General features: G+C 46.6%; 1 protein-coding gene and 1 long non-coding RNA gene across 12 annotated transcripts in view; one reads left to right on the top strand and one right to left on the bottom strand.

Moving 5' to 3' along the window:
* Positions 1–19,928, top strand: part of Art4 (arginine methyltransferase 4) — a 191,111-nt gene that overhangs the window by 22,789 nt on the left and 148,394 nt on the right. For all 9 annotated transcript variants that reach the window (XM_065437335.2, XM_065437336.2, XM_065437332.2 and 6 more), the window contains exon 3: positions 8,190–8,293. In XM_065437335.2, the coding sequence (XP_065293407.1) occupies positions 8,190–8,293 (104 nt within the window). The remainder of the gene's footprint in view (positions 1–8,189; positions 8,294–19,928) is intronic.
* On the bottom strand, positions 13,184–16,796 carry LOC135906114 (uncharacterized). Of its 3 annotated transcripts, none has more exons than XR_011508612.1 (4): positions 16,508–16,794; positions 15,300–15,447; positions 14,983–15,198; positions 13,184–14,140 (listed from the first exon to the last, which is right to left on the bottom strand). It is a non-coding gene; the product is annotated as an uncharacterized lncRNA (long non-coding RNA). The 3 variants fall into 3 exon arrangements; XR_011508613.1 differs by lacking the exon at positions 13,184–14,140 and adding an exon at positions 14,147–14,467 and having other exon boundaries at positions 16,508–16,795; XR_011508611.1 differs by lacking the exon at positions 13,184–14,140 and having other exon boundaries at positions 14,900–15,198; positions 16,508–16,796.

The raw sequence follows: 19,928 nt of genomic DNA, 5'->3' as shown, positions 1-19,928 counted from the left end.
GGCTGCTTCGGGCGCGCTGAAGCGAGCTGAAAACGAGTTTAAATTCCCTCGTGCGCTGCGGTCCTCATTTAGTGGCGAAATTTTCCCGCTTTGAGTGTCTCCTTTACAATGCTTAAAAGCACTAAAATAGGTATTGGCTGCCTTTGAAGGCGCGCAACATGGTAGGCTACTGCTCAGTGCCGCAGGGCCGGACGCACGTAACGGAGGCCGGTGTCAGCCTTATTCACACGTAGCTGCAGGACAAGAAGCTGCGTGAAGCTTGGCTCGCGAAACATAAAACCGGCAAACAGTCATCGGCTACAACAGACGCGAGGACGCTTTTCTGCTACGGCGCCCGGTCTGCGATGTTCTGAAAACGCGCACATAGACGCTCGCCCGAGTCCGCTGCCCGACTAATGTCATGACGGTTTGGTCTATGAACTTGTCGATGCTATAGATACTGGCAAGTTCAGTGGAGTGGAAAGGCAGCGGTAAGAAGCACATTTAAAAAAAAAGCATGGCATATGGTCATGTTTGTGTTATGAATTAATGCACTGGATTACAAAGAAGGAGCAGCGGGAAATGGCACGCTGAGAACAACGATAAACATACAGTGCGACGCAACTCGAGAAATTGTATTGAAAGATCAAAGAATTTAGAAGAAAAAAAAAGATTGAATCGTCGCGACGTCACATCACAGTCCCCGTAGGCGTCGAAGTCTCTACAATGAAATTATTTTTGAACAGCTCTGATAGCGCCCACGCAACAATGATTGCTTGTATACTGTCAAATGCTCATATTCTGCGGCCTAAAGCTCATGGCACGGTGCGAAAACGCGCGCGCGGAGAAAGCGACACAGTGCGCGGACAAGCATGCAGACGCGCAGTCGGTCGCTGCCAATCTGCGCGATCGCTGCATTGAGGCTTCGTTCTATTACACTCCATTTAGTTATACAAACACTATAAGAACATATTTCACATAGTTTGCTCCCAGCGTTTACCTACCTTTCACGCAAGAAGCCAGTTCGGGAGACTCCATCGCGGCGACCGCGCCCAGTGGCGTTCACTGTACGTATTCGGTAACGAGATAGCGTCTGTAAACGATTGTGTGCTTTCAGTTTGCCCAAGATTATTATTTAGACAGTAAGAAACTTCTCTCGTTTCGAAAGTACTTACAGAAATGTCTGGGAGAGCTCGCGCATGGTGTTTTCAGTGAGCGCTGACAGCAAAACCTATGAGGAGCGCGCCACGTGATCCCTCATACTACGCCAGCGAGGCGCTTCCGATAGATGGCGACTCCGTAACCCCTCGCCGCCAATAATATGATCGTAATCTCGCAAGATACAAAAAGGCTCGAAATCATGCTTGCAGTCTGAGCAACTTTCATCAAGTACATAATCTTTGTGATGCAAGTTTCGTTCCCAAGCCTTTCTTCTTTCTTCATCTTTTGGCACAGCGAAGAGGCAAGGCTGCTTGCCTTGGGCCCACTTGTAGTTTGTGTCACACCTCGGCGCAAAGTTATGACATTGCCTGCGACAATTAGGCATTGGCTCTCACTCGCGAACACTGCATGCAACAAAACATCACACGGCCCGAGCGACCGAAATACGTAGTTTCTTCACAGCAAGATGGATCTCGGCAAGCACGCAGCATTCGGCTGCAACACACGGAGAACACGTCCGTGCAGCCTGTGTGATAACAGTGCCGCTGCATACATCCGGGACCTGTCTATCCTCCCGGCTTCACAGAAGTGCGTGGAACGCTTCGCCGTCTGAACACACTGCCGCTATTGCAGTACACTGTACCGGTGCTCTCGCACGCAAATTTTCTGGCAGCTAGCCACCACCATGGGAACGCTAGGCCTACCTACTTTGACGTTCGCTACTGTTAGCAATATGCTGCTGTTAGCAATGTACCGACTCGGTCTTTGTAATCCTCTCCAATGGCTTCGAAGGTCAAAAAGCACAACTCGTTATGCCTGTTTTGAGAGTAAGCTTGGCCTCAATACAGAAATGTTACGCGGTGAAGCATACGCAAAGTATTGCGGTGAAGCTTAACATGTGCGGGTGTAGTATTGCAGTGAAGCTTAAGATGTGCGGGAAGGGGCCATTGTCATAAGACTCGATATGTATTCCTTAGTTATACACACGTGCACCCACCATCTCCTGTCTGAGTATGAGAACCGATCTGCCTGATAAGTGTACTTGCAGGCCTTCAGAGGTTTTTGGGATGTGCCTGCGGCGATTCGATCCCTTAAGGGCAGTAAACGAGATGCATTCATTTTCTTAATCTGCCCGAATTTTCAGAGGTTTTCGTGGCCCCTAGGGAGTCCGAAAAATTGCATGTTGATTGTACTACTGAACAAATGGTTCATGGGACGAATGCGCACCGGAAGGGGGACAAGAACAGAAAGGACTGATGCAATGAATGAATGGGAAAGGAAGCGTGCTGCCGCTTCTTTGAAGGAGATTGATCTAAAAAAAACAGTGTCCCTCATCCAAACCACAATAAACTCTTCAAAGCAATGAAAGGCAACACTGAGATGTGTGCGGGCTTAGAGTATGTCAGGACAGTTGAGGTTGTTGAGAGAGAATCTCACTTGTGACAAAGTTTGGGCCTCGTATCTATGAGCTTGCTATCAGTCAATAGAAACAGCTCATATTCTAAACGATTTGCTTCTGTATGCATCTCCTTTTTATTCATATTTGAGAATGTTCAACTCGATTTGCAATCGGTTTTACCATTTCTTTCGAAGATATTTTATTCGCTGTCCATTTTACTAACCCCTTGCTTCATTTTTCTTTATGAATAAAATAAACACTACTACTTACTATTCAAACTGGGTTAAGTTGCTATACATGATTAAGTATCTTGTTTAAACGTGCTTACTAGGGAGTGACAGCATGGGGCGACATAGTGTCAACCCGTCATGACATAAACCAGAGTTTTGTGTCACTCGGGAAATTTTGCAAACGCACTCGGGGACAACCTGGAAAATTCGGGGAATTCGGAAATGTCAACTTGGTAGACACCCGAACTATGCATCCTTCCAATGAGATTTCCATGCCAGTTATGATCTCAAGCGTGGAGACACAAAGGTTGGCATTAGTGCAATAAATGCTAATGCAAACCTCTTGTGGTGCAAGCAGCACCCATTTTGGACACAAGCTGTAAAACTTTGACAGGGTGATGGCACTTTCAGGGTGAGCTGCTTTGAACATCTGAAACATCTCGGGGATAGAACGTGTCGTAAACCACCTTGAGATGTATTCTCTCTTGCCGTTCGTGATGACTGACACAATGTCCTTCTTGTTCGGTCTCTTCCAAGAGCAACCAAGTTGTCCTTGAACTAGTCGTGCGTAGCTTGTGCATTCGATGGGCTTAATCTTGACCTCATGTACAGATCAAAATCTGACTACATTCCATGCTTTTCGTGCCAATTTCAGGCCTTTCTGAGCATGTATTCGTTTACAGTTGGGATTGCCTCTTGAATGTGTTTTTGACTTCGGTGGCACGACGGTCAAGAGACGGAGGTGCTCTCGATAGGACCTTGTGGCTACTTATGCTTGCTTCAAGCTATTTAACTAGCCAATACATGCCCGACACTTTGTTACAGACAGTTCAAGTGTACTGATGCTTCCGTATGCAAAAGTTGAATGTATCTTCATCACCACCACGCTTTCAATCTCTGCCTTTTTTTTTTTCTTCCCATAAGATTGTCTGCTGCGTTTGTGAATGCAAGATGGTGGCTTCAATGGTGAAACATCATAAGAAATGTGAACCTGCCTGTTCCAGTTGTCAATCACTTCTTCCTAAAGGAATGCCTCGTCAGCTTCATTTCAGGTGTCATTAGATGAAGATAGGATTTCTTTGAGGTGCGTAAAGCAGTGCTGGCAGACCTTGTAGGTGTCGCGAATATCCTTATGTTCTAGCAGTAGTTTCTGCAGGGAATCAACATGTGAAATGTTTACGCAATGAAAATTTTTTTCTTGGCAATCTTCTTCTTGTGAATATAAATAATCGGCACAGGATACCAGAACCGAGCTATGAGCCACATGCATTATGCATACCTACCAACCCTCCCGATTCGCCCTGGAGACTCCCGATTTATTATTGAACTTTCCACTTGTACGATCACTGTCTTATATCTCCCGAAAAGTGGTCTCTGTACGAGCAATAATGGTTTTTGCGAAACTGGCACTGTGAAATCTAAAGCCACATCGTAATCGTCAGCATCGCCAACAGCAGCCGCACTAGCACCATCGGTATCATCAACTAAGCAGCCGACTACGGTGCCTAGTAAGCCGACAAAAGCCAGAGCCAATGTAGCTCTTGCATTACATGCAGGCATTCCTCGATGGCACATCTTGTTGCTGCTGCTTGCAAGGCGTAGCTCCTTGTGTGTATGATTAGTGTTGGCTAGGCCGTGTGCAGGCTGTGCGCCGTGTAAAGTTCCAATCCTCGTGTGCTTGATGCTATAGCACTATCAAAGCCCAAGAAAAGGTATTTGCAGAAGTTTTTGTGATCTTATACTTCTGAATTTCCGTGCTTTTAAAATAACATCAAGAAAATGAGAACCTGATGCATTTTGTACGTGTGGATGCGATGTCAGCACACGGTGCCAAAAACGACTTGAAACTGCACGTTTCCACAGTGCACCGCTGCGCAGCAAGACAACATATTGAACTTTCTTCGGAACAACTGCAACGACAGTGTCATACGTGTGGAGTGCCTGTTTACATGATTCCTCATCAAACACAACCTAGCCCTTAGTGTCAGCAACCACGTTGGGGCCTCTTCTACGGAAAATGTTTCCGGAATGCGACGAGGTGAAGTGGTATGGATGTCGACGCAACTCTGAAATGCAACTTGGAAGAATGCGGAGGTGGCCAACCTGAGATTTATTTCGCAGGCATCGCTCTCGAGTCTTCATTTTTTTATTCAGAGTTTCCTTCAGCTGCTGCCCCGAAATTCAAATGAATCTGCTGAAGACGTGTAAGATGCTCTCGAAGCTGAGTTTGCCACACTACAGGCGTACAGTCTTGAAGAGCACATTCTGAATGAAGAAAGGTGGGACGTGCGTTGTCGTGGTTGGAAAAATGAAAAATACTGATGGAAAACATGTTTCACCGAGTTGCTAAGGTGATGCTCAATTTACTTGTGATACCTCATAGCAAGGCAGAGTGTGGGAGGATTTTGGCATAGCGCGAAAAGCTAGGACTGAATTCCGCTGGTCATTGTGCAACAAAACCCTCCAACACCTGATGCTAGTGAAGGGCCGTCAGTCTGGACAATGTTTTGAGCAAAGCTACTCGAACAAATTTTTGAAGTGAGCAAAGCCTGGTACTGCAAGGTTCCTGCAAAAGGAGTCATCAAACACTGTCTGAAAGTTTGAGCCCCCCCTCCCCCCCCCCCCCCCCCCGTCCCACCAAAATTTGAAACTGTCGCGCATCCTACAATATTCCAACAAAGTCGCGCATCCCCACAATATTCCAAACTATACATGTCATTAACTATACCCTAGTGATCATTTGCAGCAGGAAGGCCATCCCAGTTTTGAAGAAGGAATGTATAGTGGGAAAATGAACAGTACGGACACACAGGCATGTGACTAGATAATAACCAGGTGTTCATGTTGTCTGCTTAGGTACAGTTTTAAGGATACGAACCCTTTCAGTGTCGCTTACCTACCGGTACATTTCCAGATTTATCTCACACCTTGTCACTGACATACCTGTACATAATGCACTCTATCCAATAAGCAGCTGTGGAGTGTGCCCCTTCATGGGCCTGGTTGGGCTGGGCAGAGCGCGTACATCTACAGAAGGGAGGGATGGCTCCTGGACATTGTACGTCACTACGGCAGTGATTCTTTGTTCAAATATTCACGCTGTCGCGTAAGGCTACCACTCTTACATGTTTCCGTTATTTGTTGTACAATTTTAGAAGATACAGTGAAACCTCGTTAAACCGTAGTTGGCTGAGCTCGAAAAAAGTACGTACTAAACTGTAGTACTGCTTAGCCAAAATAGCATGAGATCGCCCACTTACCTATCAAAAACGGAACTCAGAGAGAGTGCGATGAAAGGGGGAAAAGACATGTAGTATTTATTCACTTCGCACGACAAAAGTCTTATTTTCGTTTGATGCCGCGGCGGCCTAGCAGTGACGACAGCGGCCTCAAACTTGCTGAAGCTGTGAGCCAGCTTTTTAGCCTGCCCCCGTCTTCTCAGCAGACACTTGCGCGGCAGATTCTCGCATGGGTGCGGTAGCGCTGCAGGAGTCGCGGGGCGCCTTTTTCATTGTGGGGTGCTGTTCTTGTCGCGACAATTGCATTCATGAGGCTGACGTAACATGCAGCTTCGGTCACTGTCGGGTCTGAATCGCCCGTGCTGTTGCTTTCCGTGTTGTGCTAATCACTGTCGCTAGTCGACACTTCGGCAACAACAGAGGCAACGATGGTGAAAAGTCGAAGCTCTTAGCCGACATGGTATCTCCACGGTCGCAGCAGCGCTGTCGAGCAACTTCTTCACACTTCAAATGCCACACACCATAGTCAACAGTAGACCTCTGTCGCGTGCAAGCGCCAACTTTGTGTCATGTTCGATAGAACAAACGATGTCCAATTTTTATTCTATGCTGAGCACCCTGTGTCTTTTTTATCCGAGCTTCGGCATGGCGCGAGCCCTTGCTTGCACGATGCCGCAACGCTCTCTGGCACTGCACCCAAATGATGTTGATGTGGCTTCACGCGCAAATGCACAGGGTGCTTGGAGGCCGTTCTGATCTCTGAGGTTTGTTCTGCCCGAGTGAGGTGACGCACCGTCGTGTTTACGCGATGAAAAGTGGAAACACTAAGTGGCAAATGATACGTACGCAATAAGCTGGTACAGTTTATGCAGATACAAAACACATTATGTTCAATGGCTGTCGAGTTGGGGACTTGACTTTACTACTTTTAATACGAAACTACTGTTTAAGCGAGTACGGTTTAACGAGGTTTTGCTGTATATATATATGTATTTTTTTTCGTTGTCTTGCATTGTCTTCACTATGCCACACCTCTTTTCCAGCGATGAGGTTGTTCCTTTCATTAGTTTGCTTTCTTCAAAATGATGCTGCCTTCTGTTGTATCCCTATCATCTGTTGCTCCCCTGTTTGCTTTGTCTGGTTGAGTATGTTTAAACAAAAGCACTCCTTCGTTGAGCATGGCCGCATGATCGCTTTGAGTTGGCTGCTTGCTCAGGGTCTTCAACTGTTGATTGAAGCGGCAGTTATACTAACTCCGAATATGAGCCATGCCGAACTCGTCAGATGATAGCTTGTCGTCTGAGGAAGAGGCAACTTCGACCCTGTCGGACTCTGACCCTGACCCAGCGATGTTATCGCAAAAGCATGTGCATCAGAATGAAACTAGGTAGGAGACAGGAAATGGAAGATAAGAATGTGAAGACCGTGGATAGAGTGCATTTGCCATTGTCTGTGTCGTTTTTTTCCCTTCTGCATAACCAAGAATAAACTGTTGTGCTTGTCTGATAACACCCAAGAAAAGAAACCTGACACTGAAGGGGGCTAATGAGAAAATTATAAAATTACCAGCCTTCCAGCTTTGCCAAGATTGCTTCACTAGTACTCTTCACTCATTTATAACCACAATCTTAAAAAGGCAGCGATCACGTACGATGCTAGAGTTATTTTCTCTGTTTCATTGAAGTTAGCATAAATATGTGCTTTGCTAGCCAAGCAAAAGAAGAATCGTATACAAAAACCGCACACTAGACGCACTGATTGCACATTGTGGTATACAAGATTTCGCTAAGTTGTAGATGGATGTATTATATTGGCTAGACAGGGCGCTACTTCATTGTGAGAGTGCACTAGCATGGCCGAAAAATTTCTGGTGATTTGGGCTTGCATCGTACTTATATAAGACTACCTTTTTAAGGCATGCAAAAACAAAACACAAGGAAAGCAGTCCACTATTAGGTAAGCTGCATGAGCACCACTAGTAAATATTGCTGATAAACAATTGCAGTTTCCGAATGGCCATATGTGACGTTTATTTGTTGTTTGATCATGTCTGTATATATAGGAGTGTTGATAGTTTTCTTCGTGTTCCTATATGTCCTGTCTATTTGCTCTGCACAAACTCGGTTTTCATCTGAGGGCCCATACCAAGCCAATGGTATTTGCTATGTGGACTGTGCGCAGAGTTGCTTCGGTTCCATCGGATAGTGGATGCCTTCAAGACGGGCCAGAGCAGCTCCACCTTTCGGCAAAGGACCGATGAAGCCTCGGCCACCCAATATTTCCAGGTTGGCACCCTTTCTTGACAGTGCAGTGCCGTGCAAGTTGTCATGATGTGCACCTGCCCAGTTTTGCAAAAGTCCAACAGAGCCACCTATTTTTACAGTGTTTCTGTAGCTAGGGGAATTTGAGCATAGTACTACCCTCACAACCTTTGGCACTCTCGGCCAGAAGTGTCCCTTATGCCATAAAACCCAATCATCCTCATCATCATTGTAGAAAATAGGGAATGTATTCCACAGGTGCACATCCCTACACATCTCATCCGACTTTACCAAGATGGTGGACCTCGGTCTATAAATTGAAATATAATATCTCTACATAGACTGGTGCCACCACCACTGCCTCTGCTAACCTCAATGTCTTCCATCTCTCGGCTACTGCAATGTTGCAAGCAGAAGGTTGGCCACCTTGATGAAGACGCTTTAACACTTCTCTATCTGCGAGAAAAAAAAAAGGCAGTTCTTGGGTAGTCCAGCAAAATTTTTTTTAATGCCATTGCAAATGCTTGATATTAGAGTGTATGGTATCAATTTGTAGAAAAAGGTATGTGCTTTCTAATTGCATAATTTGCAAGCTACCATTTATTAACAGTTCTTTAAAAAATTATTTATTACAGTGAAACTTCGTTAAACTGTAGTTGGCCGGAGCTCAGAAAAACCATGTGCTAAACGGTAGTACTGTTTAACCGAAATAGCATGAGATCGCCCACTTACCTGTCGAAAACGAAACTTGGAGAGAGTGCGATGAAAGGGGAAAAAACATGCAGTATTTATTCACTTCGCGCTACAAAAGTGTTATTTTCGTTTGATGCCGCGGCGGCCTAGCACGATGACAGCGGCCTCAAACTTACTGAAGCTGTGCGTGCCAGCTTTTCGGCCAGCCCCTTCATTTCAGGAAGCACTCGCATGGCAGATTCCTCGTTGGCGTTACGTATTCTCTGTGCACGCGCCCAGTAGTGCTGCAGAAGTCCCGGGGCGCCTTTTTCATTGCCGGGTGCCGGAGTTTGGAATAGTACTTTTCGTTTGGACTAGTTACATTATTGCGCCTCTGTTCTCGTCGAGACGATTGCATTCATGAGGCTGACGTAACGCGCAGCTTCTGCCACTGTTGCGCCTGCATCGCCCTTGTGCAGTCGCTTTCCGTGTCATCTTCATCACTGTCACTAGTCAACACTTTGGCAACAACAGAGGCAACGAAGGCGAAAAGTTGAACCTCGTAGCCGACATCTCTTCGCGGTCGCAGCACCGCTGCTGAACAACTTCTTCGCATTCCAAATGCCACACACAGTAGTCAACAGCAGATGCATGTCGCGGGCCAGCACCGACTTCTTCGTGTCACGTTCGATAGCACAGACGATGTCTAATTTTTCTTCTATGCTGAGGACCCAGCGCCTTTTTTATCCGCGCTTCGCAATGACGCGAGTCCTCGCTTGCACGACGCCATAACGCTCTCTAGCACGGCGTCGAAATGATGTTGATGTTGATGTGGCTTCACGCGCAAGCGCACAGGGCGCTTGGAGGCCGTTGTTCCGAGCTATGAGGTTTGTTGTTCTGCCGGGCCGCCCGATGGAGACGACGCACCGCTGTGTTTGCGCGACGAAAAGTGGAAACGCTACGCTTTAATCGACGCATACGCAATAAGCTGGTACGGTTTATGTGGATACGAAATACGTTATGTTCAATGGCCATTGAGTGGGGGAATTGACTTTATAGCTTTTAAAGCGAAACTACTGTTTAAAGGGAAGCTGAAACGGTTTTCAATTTCCATGAATTGCTGGGATTGGGAAGAACAGACCTAATAATTTATGGTTCCGAAATTTTTTTCTTCGTTTTGGTAATATAAGGGGCAGGAATCGCTTTCTAAATCACCCCCGCGGACACGCCCCCATCGCTTCCCGGAGCGCCGGGTGAGGTGGTTGCCAGAGGAGAGAACTGGCGAGAGTGACGTCACCGGCGGGGACCGAGCTGCCGGACTGGCGTGCTGGCGTGCGCTGGCATGCCTCTTTCCGTCCTGCGCTTTACTGAACGACGCTACGAGAGATTTGCCGCCGCCGCCGCTCACGTTTGTTTTGCGATTTTCGTAAACTGTTCTTTCCTTCTGTGCTGTGTGAGTGCCTACAGCCAAGGGCGCCCAACATGCCCTCGTTCTGTGCAGCATTCGGCTGCGCGAACACACGCGGGCGAGACGATGTAGTGTTTCACAGGTTCCCGAAGGACAAGAAGCTTGCAGCGCAGTGCAGTGAGGAGAGATAAATTCGTGCCGCCGAAATCAACTGTGCTGTGCTCGGACCATTTCCACGATATTCGGATAGCCTAACGACAAATGTGGAAACGCGTTGTTGCTAGCGTTGCTATACTCCGTTTCATACATCAGGTGCAACGCTCTGGAGGCTTGAGATACTTCTTGCAGTGGCTGTGTTCACACTTAGAAAAAGTTCGGTGTTTCTTGACCCGATTTTTTAGAAAACTTTTCATATATAAGCTCAGTTCTGCATGAAAAAAAAAAAAAGATTTTCCCCATAGAAACAATCTGTGTACTTATACGGCTGCTAACACGTGCTTTTAAATCAATTTTCTTTTTGGCATTTTTTTTATTGCAGCCCGTCGCGGCAGCTTCACGTGCATGCTCGCGCGAGCAAACGCCGCTGGCACGCTGCGAACCATAGACGGAAACGCGCGCAGTAATAAATTTTGGTAACCGGACTTCGTGCGTAGCTTCCACAGCGTTGCACCTGAGGTATGAAATGGAGTATAGGCTTGCCTAGTGACATTCGACGTCCGGTTGCAGTTATCATGTTTACCACACGGCGGTGCTAAAACTGCCTAATATCTTTATGTCAACACTAGCATGGAGCGCGCATACCGATTCTTGATCGAGCCACAATCGCAAAGTCGTCGAACCACATTCTGAATATTGCACATATAATCCCCCTGACCATCTCGATCTGGATGGGTAGATAAGCAACTTCCATGACTGTACCTAGCAGCACTGCATGTGCACGCTTTGAAACGCGGCACTTATGTTCGCGATCGTGTATCAACGCTCAGAAAACCACGGGACTTTAGACAAGCAGCGGCAAGGTGCTTGACATCGCGGAATTGTACCCGTGTTTACAATCTAATGAGAAGTTAGTGCTTGGGCATTCTTCCAGCAGCAAGTTCCCAGTGACACTTTAGCGCATTTTTTCTCCCGTCATTGGAACGTGCAGCTACATGAAAAAAAAAAGCATACGTAACAGCTAAGATTTCAGCGCGAGAAGGTGCACACATCACTCTTGCTTTTGGCACACTCAACATCGTCGTTGCCACCGTTGCCGCCATCGTTTTCCGTATCGGCTGTCGGTTCGAATATGTACGGCAAAAATACAAGCTGTCCGGGACAGCGAGAACGTTCCATAATGCTTACAACTCAGCTATGAAGCCAGAACAGAGCAGCGTTCTCTGAAACGGCGGCGCCGACCGGCGACTGCCGGTCGGCGCCACCGACCGGCAGTCCTCCGGCGTGACAGCGGCGTGACAGCGGACTCGCACGACAGTCCTCCGGCGTGACAGCGGACCCGCACGAGATTGTGGTGAGAATCGCCGACGCATTCCGGGACCCATCGATCGTGGAGGCAAAGTGTTTGTGCACTGCTGGATTGTCGCAAAAGTGCAAGCACATCTCGGCTGTTTCTCCTGGCACCTTATCCTGGAACATTTGGTGTGGTTGTCAGTCCCTTTAATGTTTCATCTCTACATTGCGTTTCAATGTTGTTCATATTGCAAAGATCGTAGTAAAGTGAAATGTTCATGTGCGTGCACCGTTGTAAGCAGAAGAGATCCTATTATATGCCGAACTGCAACTTAGCTTGACCTTGTGCTGTGGCGCTTGGGGTTACCTATCACAATACATATCCTGCTTTTTTTCTTTTTTTGCCGACATGACTGTTCGTTTCCTATGGCTCATACGTTATTGTTTCACAATTTGTGCTCGAGCAACTGCATGTGATATCAGTGGCGACTCAGGCAGAACTCATGAAACCAACTTTTGTTGTCTTTGTTAGTGCCCTTCTTAAAGGGGCCCTGAAACTGGCATGCCGCATAATATAGATACCACGACCACCACAAGCTCTGTTCGCAGGACGATCAGACAGCCGTGTGTATTTATTGGTCTCTGTAAGTGATGTAGCTCCAGGCGTCCATCTTGCGTTTAGAGAGCGCCACACATGCCTGAACCACAAGTAGCAATGTGTAAAAAAAAAAAAAAACTTGACCAGGACCTTGCTACCTTGCCATGCACCGTGTAGCTTCCAGCACACTAGCTGAGGCAAAAGGAGAAAGCAATGCATCAGTGCAATAACTACTAATTCCGCTTACAGTTCAATGATTCGAAAAATTTTTGCAGCAGGCGGTGTCCTTTTGTAGTGAGGTAACTATGATCAGTCGGAAGTGTTTCAGTGCCCTTTTAAATGTTTGTTAAGTGCTTTAAGTGCATGTTAAACTTTTATGTCACTTACTTTCCATTTATTGATATGTTGATAGTAAGGACAGCTCTATATGCTCTCTGGAGGTCAATAATTATCATTCACTGATGTTAAGTCTGCACAAGTGTCTCCCCATGTTGTATTACCAGTGGTTTAGTTATGCTTCCCAGGACAGCCATTTGCACTGTATTCAACAAACTGGGAAGAAGCATAAATTATGGTACATATACCAGCTGGGGTCATTTGAATCAAACCATTCTTTCAGAGTACTCAACTCTGGTGGCCAAACTTTTTAAATACTCATCGTATGCAGGTTTGACACTGTTCCATGTTACTTCTCATGTTCTGTTTGGCCAGATATACGCTCATATGCTAAAAAGTGCAACAAAAATGGGCTTGAGTAAAACGTATGAGGCAAGTACAGTGAACAAAATATTGAGTGCATGTGGTTTATTTTGTGAAAAAATACAAGTAAGGAAAGGGACAACAAACAGCCATTGAAGAATAACCACAACTCTATGCACACAGATCATAAGTGAACTGCAAATATCTCGGAATACCATAAGATGAAAACTTGCATCAGAATGCGTAGTATAAATCAGCATTTCAATGAAGAATACAAGTTGCAAAAGAATGTGCATTGCTAATTTACAAAAAGTGTGTTGAAGTTGAAGTCTGCAGGTTTGGCCAATGCAAACAAGTGCAGCATGTAGATCACATGGCAACGACCGTGTCTGAAAAGTATGAAGTGGCTGAGTGACATAAAAAATGCTGGATTTCCAAACAGAAGACCGCACTTACTCTCAAGGCCGCCACGCTTTGATGGAGCCAAGGTCACACGCACAAATGCCTCTGTGCAGTACAGGCTACTTGCAATATCGCCAGCCATGGCACGACTTCAGGTGAATCACCTAATGCCGAATATGCAAACGTGCCACTGGAATTCATCTTTTGGTGGCACAGCCACAGTTACTTTTAAAATTTCACACATCAACTGAGCAGTCTCTGCAATTATGTTGCTACATGTAGTTAGAGAACAGTTAAAAAGGTGACTCAAGAATGCAGTGGAAATATGCTTCAATTTCACCAATGTCAATGCAATTGTTTTTACACATAACTGGTGCCGTCCTGAAAGTGGATGAATTTTTGTGTAGCACGTCACACGAGCATTCAGAACATCGAATGATAGCAGGCCTGTGAATGTATTTACGTTGCTACTATTTATCGTGTTCACAAACTTCTGTGGAAAAGTACCCGATGTCACTTGGGCAGCCTTGGTTTCTGTAAGCCTTGTCCGTGAAGCCATTTCTAGCAGGAAATTTGCCACGTCTTTTTCTTCTCTTTAGTACTCTGCCATTAATGTCCGGAGGCCAGGTTGGCAAGCACATTCCTGTCACAAAACAAAAGCAAGAGTTGTAATGTCTGACATATCTGACGCGAAATGCAGCTTCTTTTTGTCATTCCAATAATGCACGTCAATGTATTATATTCAATGTTGGAAGTAGGAAAGCCAGGCTTTTTGCATCAGTTAATTTGCACCCATCACACACCACAATCCTTTCACGAAGTTAATCCAGAAAACATGCTGCCGGCTAGGTAAAGACAGCTACCACATCACAAATATATAGAAAAAATAAATTGCCATATTTGCTATGTCCTTGTCCCTTATGGTGTTTGCAAGGCTTTGGTCCATGCTGTTAGGGGATGGGAAATCGTCCTGCAATGTCAGATAGAGTTCAGTTCAAGAAACCAGTGGTTAAGCAATGTGTGCACAAGTTGCAATTAATGTGCACCCATCACACACCACGTGCTACAATGCTTTTACGATGTAAATCCAGAAAGCATGCCACCGTCTAGGTAAAGACAGCTACCACAACACATACATATACAAAAAGAAATTGCCAGGGAAAAAGGGCTATCTCGACGCCTTTATCTTGAGTCCCTCATGATCCAGACTACGCCACACACTCTGAACAGGAGCGATGGCAATCTGCCGTCAGTGTATGCGCGCTGCCTGCGTCATGTGTTCTAGACTATTTAAGCGAGCTGCTCGAGCACCTTTGTTTATTTTACCTGTGAACCAGGCTCCCGTGTGGGAGCCGAAACGTCTTCTTTTCTTTTAAATCTTCATTTGGTCGGTGAAGTGCCCCGGGTTTTTGTTTACCCTTTTAACCATGTTTCATCCCGACCAGACGGGCTTCCGTCAAACACTGAACTTCAAAAAGAAATTACCATATTTCCTTTGTCACTTATTTGGTCCATGCTGTTGCGGTCAGGGGATGGGAGATCGTCCTGCAATGTCAGAGTTTAATCCCAAGGAATTAGTGGTGAAGCAATGTGTGCACAAGTTGCAGGCAGCCAATTTACCATGGTGGTCGTGCTGACAGGTGCATGGGGCAACACCTTTGCTTCTAATGGGGAGGCAACAGTTTCTTTGCTTGATTCATTCTGTAATGCATTAAAAGGTGTTGACATCTATTGCATGCTTGTAGACATGGTGTATGTACCATAAGCATATAAGTGCTGCACATGTAGTCAAATTAACTTACTCTGGCTGACCGATACACACGTCGGCGAAGTCTTGCCAGTGAAAGCTCTTTCATATGAGCATCCTTGTTCTCATCATAACATGACGTCCTTGGCAGGTTTTCAGTTGGTACTGCATTTTTTTCAGCCGCTGTCTTTGACATGCTACATCTGAAAAAAATAAATGAATTGTTTATGCTTTATTGTGCCTCAATATGGGCTGCACCCAGAATTTTTTTCTTTTTACCTCAGAAACAAGGCCACAATATTTATAAAAAAACATTTGCAAGGAAATGAAGCACGGTTTCAGTGTGCAAGGCTATGCAACGTTGTACACCGAATGTAGCATCTGCAAAACGTAGTTGAAAGCTGCTCATAACGCAAAGTACACAGGTGCAAACACCACTACATGACCGGAGTAGTTTTGCCACTGACTTGGGGATGATTTAATGACACAGATAAAGCTAGCATAGGTACTAATACTGCACATACATATGCGACACGTCAGTAGACGGCGGACGCCGTAAATTTTCCTCGAAACTAGCAAACGCATGTAAAATTGACATGTGGCTATCGCGTAAGTGGCAAACTTCTGCAATGAACGTGATAGGCTCGCCGTCGGTGCGAAATACTAGTGTCATATGGCCACTCTTGAGCACGTCGGAGATTCTCAAGTGCAAGTGGCAAATTCGTAATCAGTCGCGCTGGGAAGTGCCCGCGTGCAGTGCGCCTGTGCTGCAAGTTCATCCGCACCACGCATGATATTTATTCCGCTTTAGCATGCCACATACGTGGGACGTTTACACTCAACACTTCCCGAACTTGCTAGTACATCATTCGTAAACATTTGAATCTCCGACGCCCGTATAAGTTGCGCGAGACGTGCTGGGCATCAAAAGCCTCCCGAGTTACAGCCGGGTTAGCCAACGAGCGCAGAGGTGACGTTGCTCGCAGAAACCGCTGTGAAGCGTCGAACATGAGCTCTAATTACAGCCAATGTGGTTAACGAGTGCAGAAGAGACGTTCCTCGGAGAAACCGCTGTGACAGGTCTCGAACCTGTGCTCGAATTTCGCGTTGCGGCTAACATATGCAGCAAATAATGCATAGCCCAATCGCCAGTGCCCGCAATGCGAAACGTGTTTACATAAGGTGACACAGCGACATGTATAATGGCCACGCACAATGGTCATGCATTAGGGTCGAGTTCACAAGTTCACAATAGTGTCTCACCTGGTAAGGAGAAATTATCCCGTGCAAAATGCCGTGAGCAAACAGTCACTGTAAGCGCCACAGCCTTACCGATGCGGAGGTTAGCGATCCACCTGGTTCTGCGGCTTCAGCCTTTCCACTCGGAGGGAAGTGCGTGAACGGAAATATCGCTGTCCTTCCATCTCGCTGGCACGCACCGAGGAACACAGCAGAACTGCTTGGCCGTTCGCTTTTTCTTTGCTAGCAGCTTCATTCTTCCGTCCGCGACAGCAGCCTCTACGGCACACACGGTGACTGGACCTCCGTATTTCGTTTCTCCCTACTGCCGCTAGGTGTCGCATGAATTGCTGGAGTTGCGAATTGCCACGGAATACAGTATGTATATCTTAATTATACACGCGGGCACCCGGCATTTCCTGTCACAGTACGAGCACAGGTATGCCTAATACGTGTACCGACAGGCCTTCAGAGCGTTTTAGAACGTGCCTGTGGCGGTTTGAGCCCCCAAGGGCAGTAAATGACACGCATTTATTTTATTTAACTGGCCGATGTTTCGGACGTTTTTGCGGGCCCTAGGGAGCTCGAAAAATCGGTCGTGGACTGTGCAACTGATCAAGATGCTTCAAATGGTCCTTGGGGCGAACGAGTGGCGGAAGGCGGACAAGAACAGAAGTGACCTACGCATTGAGGAATAAACGAGAAAGGAAGCTTGTTGCCGCCGTTTTGAAAGAGCTTGAGCTCAAAAAATAAAGTTTTGGCTGATGCCGAGATGCAGGTGTCCCTCTTCCAAACCAAAATACACTCTTTGAAGCAGTGCAACACAACACTCGGGCGTCGTGCGCGGGCTGAGAGTATGTCAGGACTGTTGAGGTTGACTTACGAGCTCTTGAGAGAGAATCTCAATTGTGACAGAGTTCAGGCCTCATCCCACTGAGGTTGCTATCAGTTGATAGAAATAGCTCATATTAGAAAATATTTGCCTTTGTATGCATCTCCTTTTTATTCGTATTTGATAATGTCCGACCCTATTTGCAATTGTTTTCGAAGACACTTCATTTGCTGTGCATTTTACTAACCCCTGCCTTCTATTCTCTTTTTGAATAACATCAACACTGCTCCTTAGTATTCAAATGGGATTAAGTTGCTTTTTTTTTCATGTGCTTACTAGAGAGTGACAGCATCAGGCGATATGGTTTCAGCCCGTGTTGATATAAAACATAGTTCTGCATCACTCAGGGAAATTTGCAGTGGCACTCAGGGAAAACCTGGAAAACTCAGGGAATTTGGAAATGTCAACTTGGTAGACACCCTGGGTTTTGTGGCAGCTTCTTCGGAGGATGCCTCTGAAATTTCAGCAGAGGAAGCGTCAAGAAGCGAGCTTGACAGCACTGATTTTGGTGATGCTCTCGGGGACGTCACTTTTGAAGATTACGTCGCCGTAGACAAGGCAGTCGAAACGTGCGGTGCGCTGACGGATAGCGAAATTGTAGATTATTCGGCCCCAGGAAGCGACCCAGGAAAGCGACGACGACGTTGAAGGTGAGCCGCAACCTAAGGCTGCCGATGTAGCTGCGGGCCTTGCTCTTGCGGAGCGCTTCTTTGCTGCTGAAGGTAACGCGGAAGAAGCGTTCCGCCACTTCTACAGCCTGCAGAACTTGCTTTTAGCAGCGCGATTCGACAAGAAGAAGCAAAGCAAGATGACCGACTATTTTTCTTAGAGAAAATACTCGATTTCGCCACAAATAAAGTGCTGTTTTTTGTGTTTTGTGCTTAATTGGAAGTTCGTTTAATTCGAAGTTTTTTGCGGTCCCCGTGAACTTCGTATTAACGGGAGTCGACTGTACAACATTCCCCCAAATATGAGCTCTCTATCTGTAGAAGTTCTTTAATATATAGACCAAAATGTAAGCCTTAGTGGCTATTCAACGGTTCGTAAAAGCCACGTGGCAGCTTTTTGACGAACTGCCGCATAAAACTCCAAGTTTTTTGCCGCCTTCAGCAAGTGGTCCTGCCCAAATGACTGTTCACATCCTACAGATAAAGACTGACCTTTACCACATTTCGGATATTTTTAGTTCTGAGTGCGGCTGCGACGAAACGGTTCGGAGTATAGACCTTTGCACTGAGGCTTCCACGGGCGCCACCATATTTGGACTACCGGCGCTGCCTAGCGTCTGCTTGGCGGCGATGCCGTACAGGACTGTCGTTGCTCAGCCTCAGCCAGCTCAGCGCTGCTGTTGCTATCAACAAGCAGATTTAAAAACGTTGGTTGCTATCTACATCTGTGTTTCTCCGTATCTTCGGCCTTCACAGAGTCGTCTTGCCACTTTCGTGCTGTTCTCACCAGTGTCGAGAGGCATCGGCTACGCATCGAGACAGAAACTTTCCTGCTGGCAGCAGCTGTACGACTGCGCGCGACTGCCGGATGGTGCCGGCAAGCGTTTGCCGAGCGCTGCAGCTGCTTTCACCTATGGTTCTCCGTGTCATAAGTCTCCTCAGCGTCGTTTTGGACCTTTAGTGCTAGTATCACCAGTGTTGAGAGGTGTCGCGTTACGCATTAAGGTGAATACTTTTCTGTTGAGCGCCTGTGGCTGCGAATCAGCGCATCTTACCTTCCTTGCGTATCCGAGCTGAAGCGTTGGCTCGGATTCTCAAATGTTCGCTTCCCGTCGATAAAATGAAGCAGACGCGTGACGACTCCGTATGGACGAATTTCTTACGATTTACAGCGCTAATCCTGTGATGCTTAAGTACCGCATCGGCAGGAAACCGATGCAACAGGTACATGTTTCAGCTGCAGTCCTTTTGCAGAACATTGTGCGTGCTGCACTGCACTTTTCTTGCTGCATTGCACTTCTTCTGGTTGTTCGAACAACCGTACACAGCGCAGTGCTGCCCGGACGTTCGCATAACCTGTGCGGATAAGCTTAAGATCGCGGAAACGTTGTGCAGTCAATGCGGGAACTGGGTGCGTGACAGTCCAGCAAGAGAGGGCAACTATGAGACTGTAGCTACTCCTGCTACCGGGGGCCTAATATCCGTTTCCGACTCTCTGGTTCGAGGCTTCTGGTGCAAAGGTCTGTAAAACGAAACTTGCCCATGGAAAGCTGTTGACGTCCCTGGGCTATTTGATGCACTTTCACCGTTTGTACTGAAGCCTGATGAATCAAAATCTTTTCTCGAGCCTGTGCTGCTAAAATATTTTGTTGACGACTCGTCGAAATCCATCAAAATTAGCCGTTTTCTAACGGCAGCTGCGTGCGACATTGGCAGCATATCAGAAGCTACGAGTGCTCATCCATGGAGGAAGGAAAAAGTTAGGCGAGGGCATTACTTCATGTTGCAAGCCTTGGCAAGCAAACGCTCCGTGAAGCCCATACATTTGCTCAGTGGTGGTCCCACGCGTGACATCTTGCATCGAGATCACAAAGCAAGAATTGTG

This window comes from Dermacentor albipictus, chromosome 9 (assembly GCF_038994185.2).
Source record: "Dermacentor albipictus isolate Rhodes 1998 colony chromosome 9, USDA_Dalb.pri_finalv2, whole genome shotgun sequence".
In the NCBI taxonomy this organism is placed as follows: domain Eukaryota; kingdom Metazoa; phylum Arthropoda; class Arachnida; order Ixodida; family Ixodidae; genus Dermacentor; species Dermacentor albipictus.
Note: the sequence above shows the minus strand (reverse complement) of the source record. Positions and strands in the feature narration are given on the sequence as shown.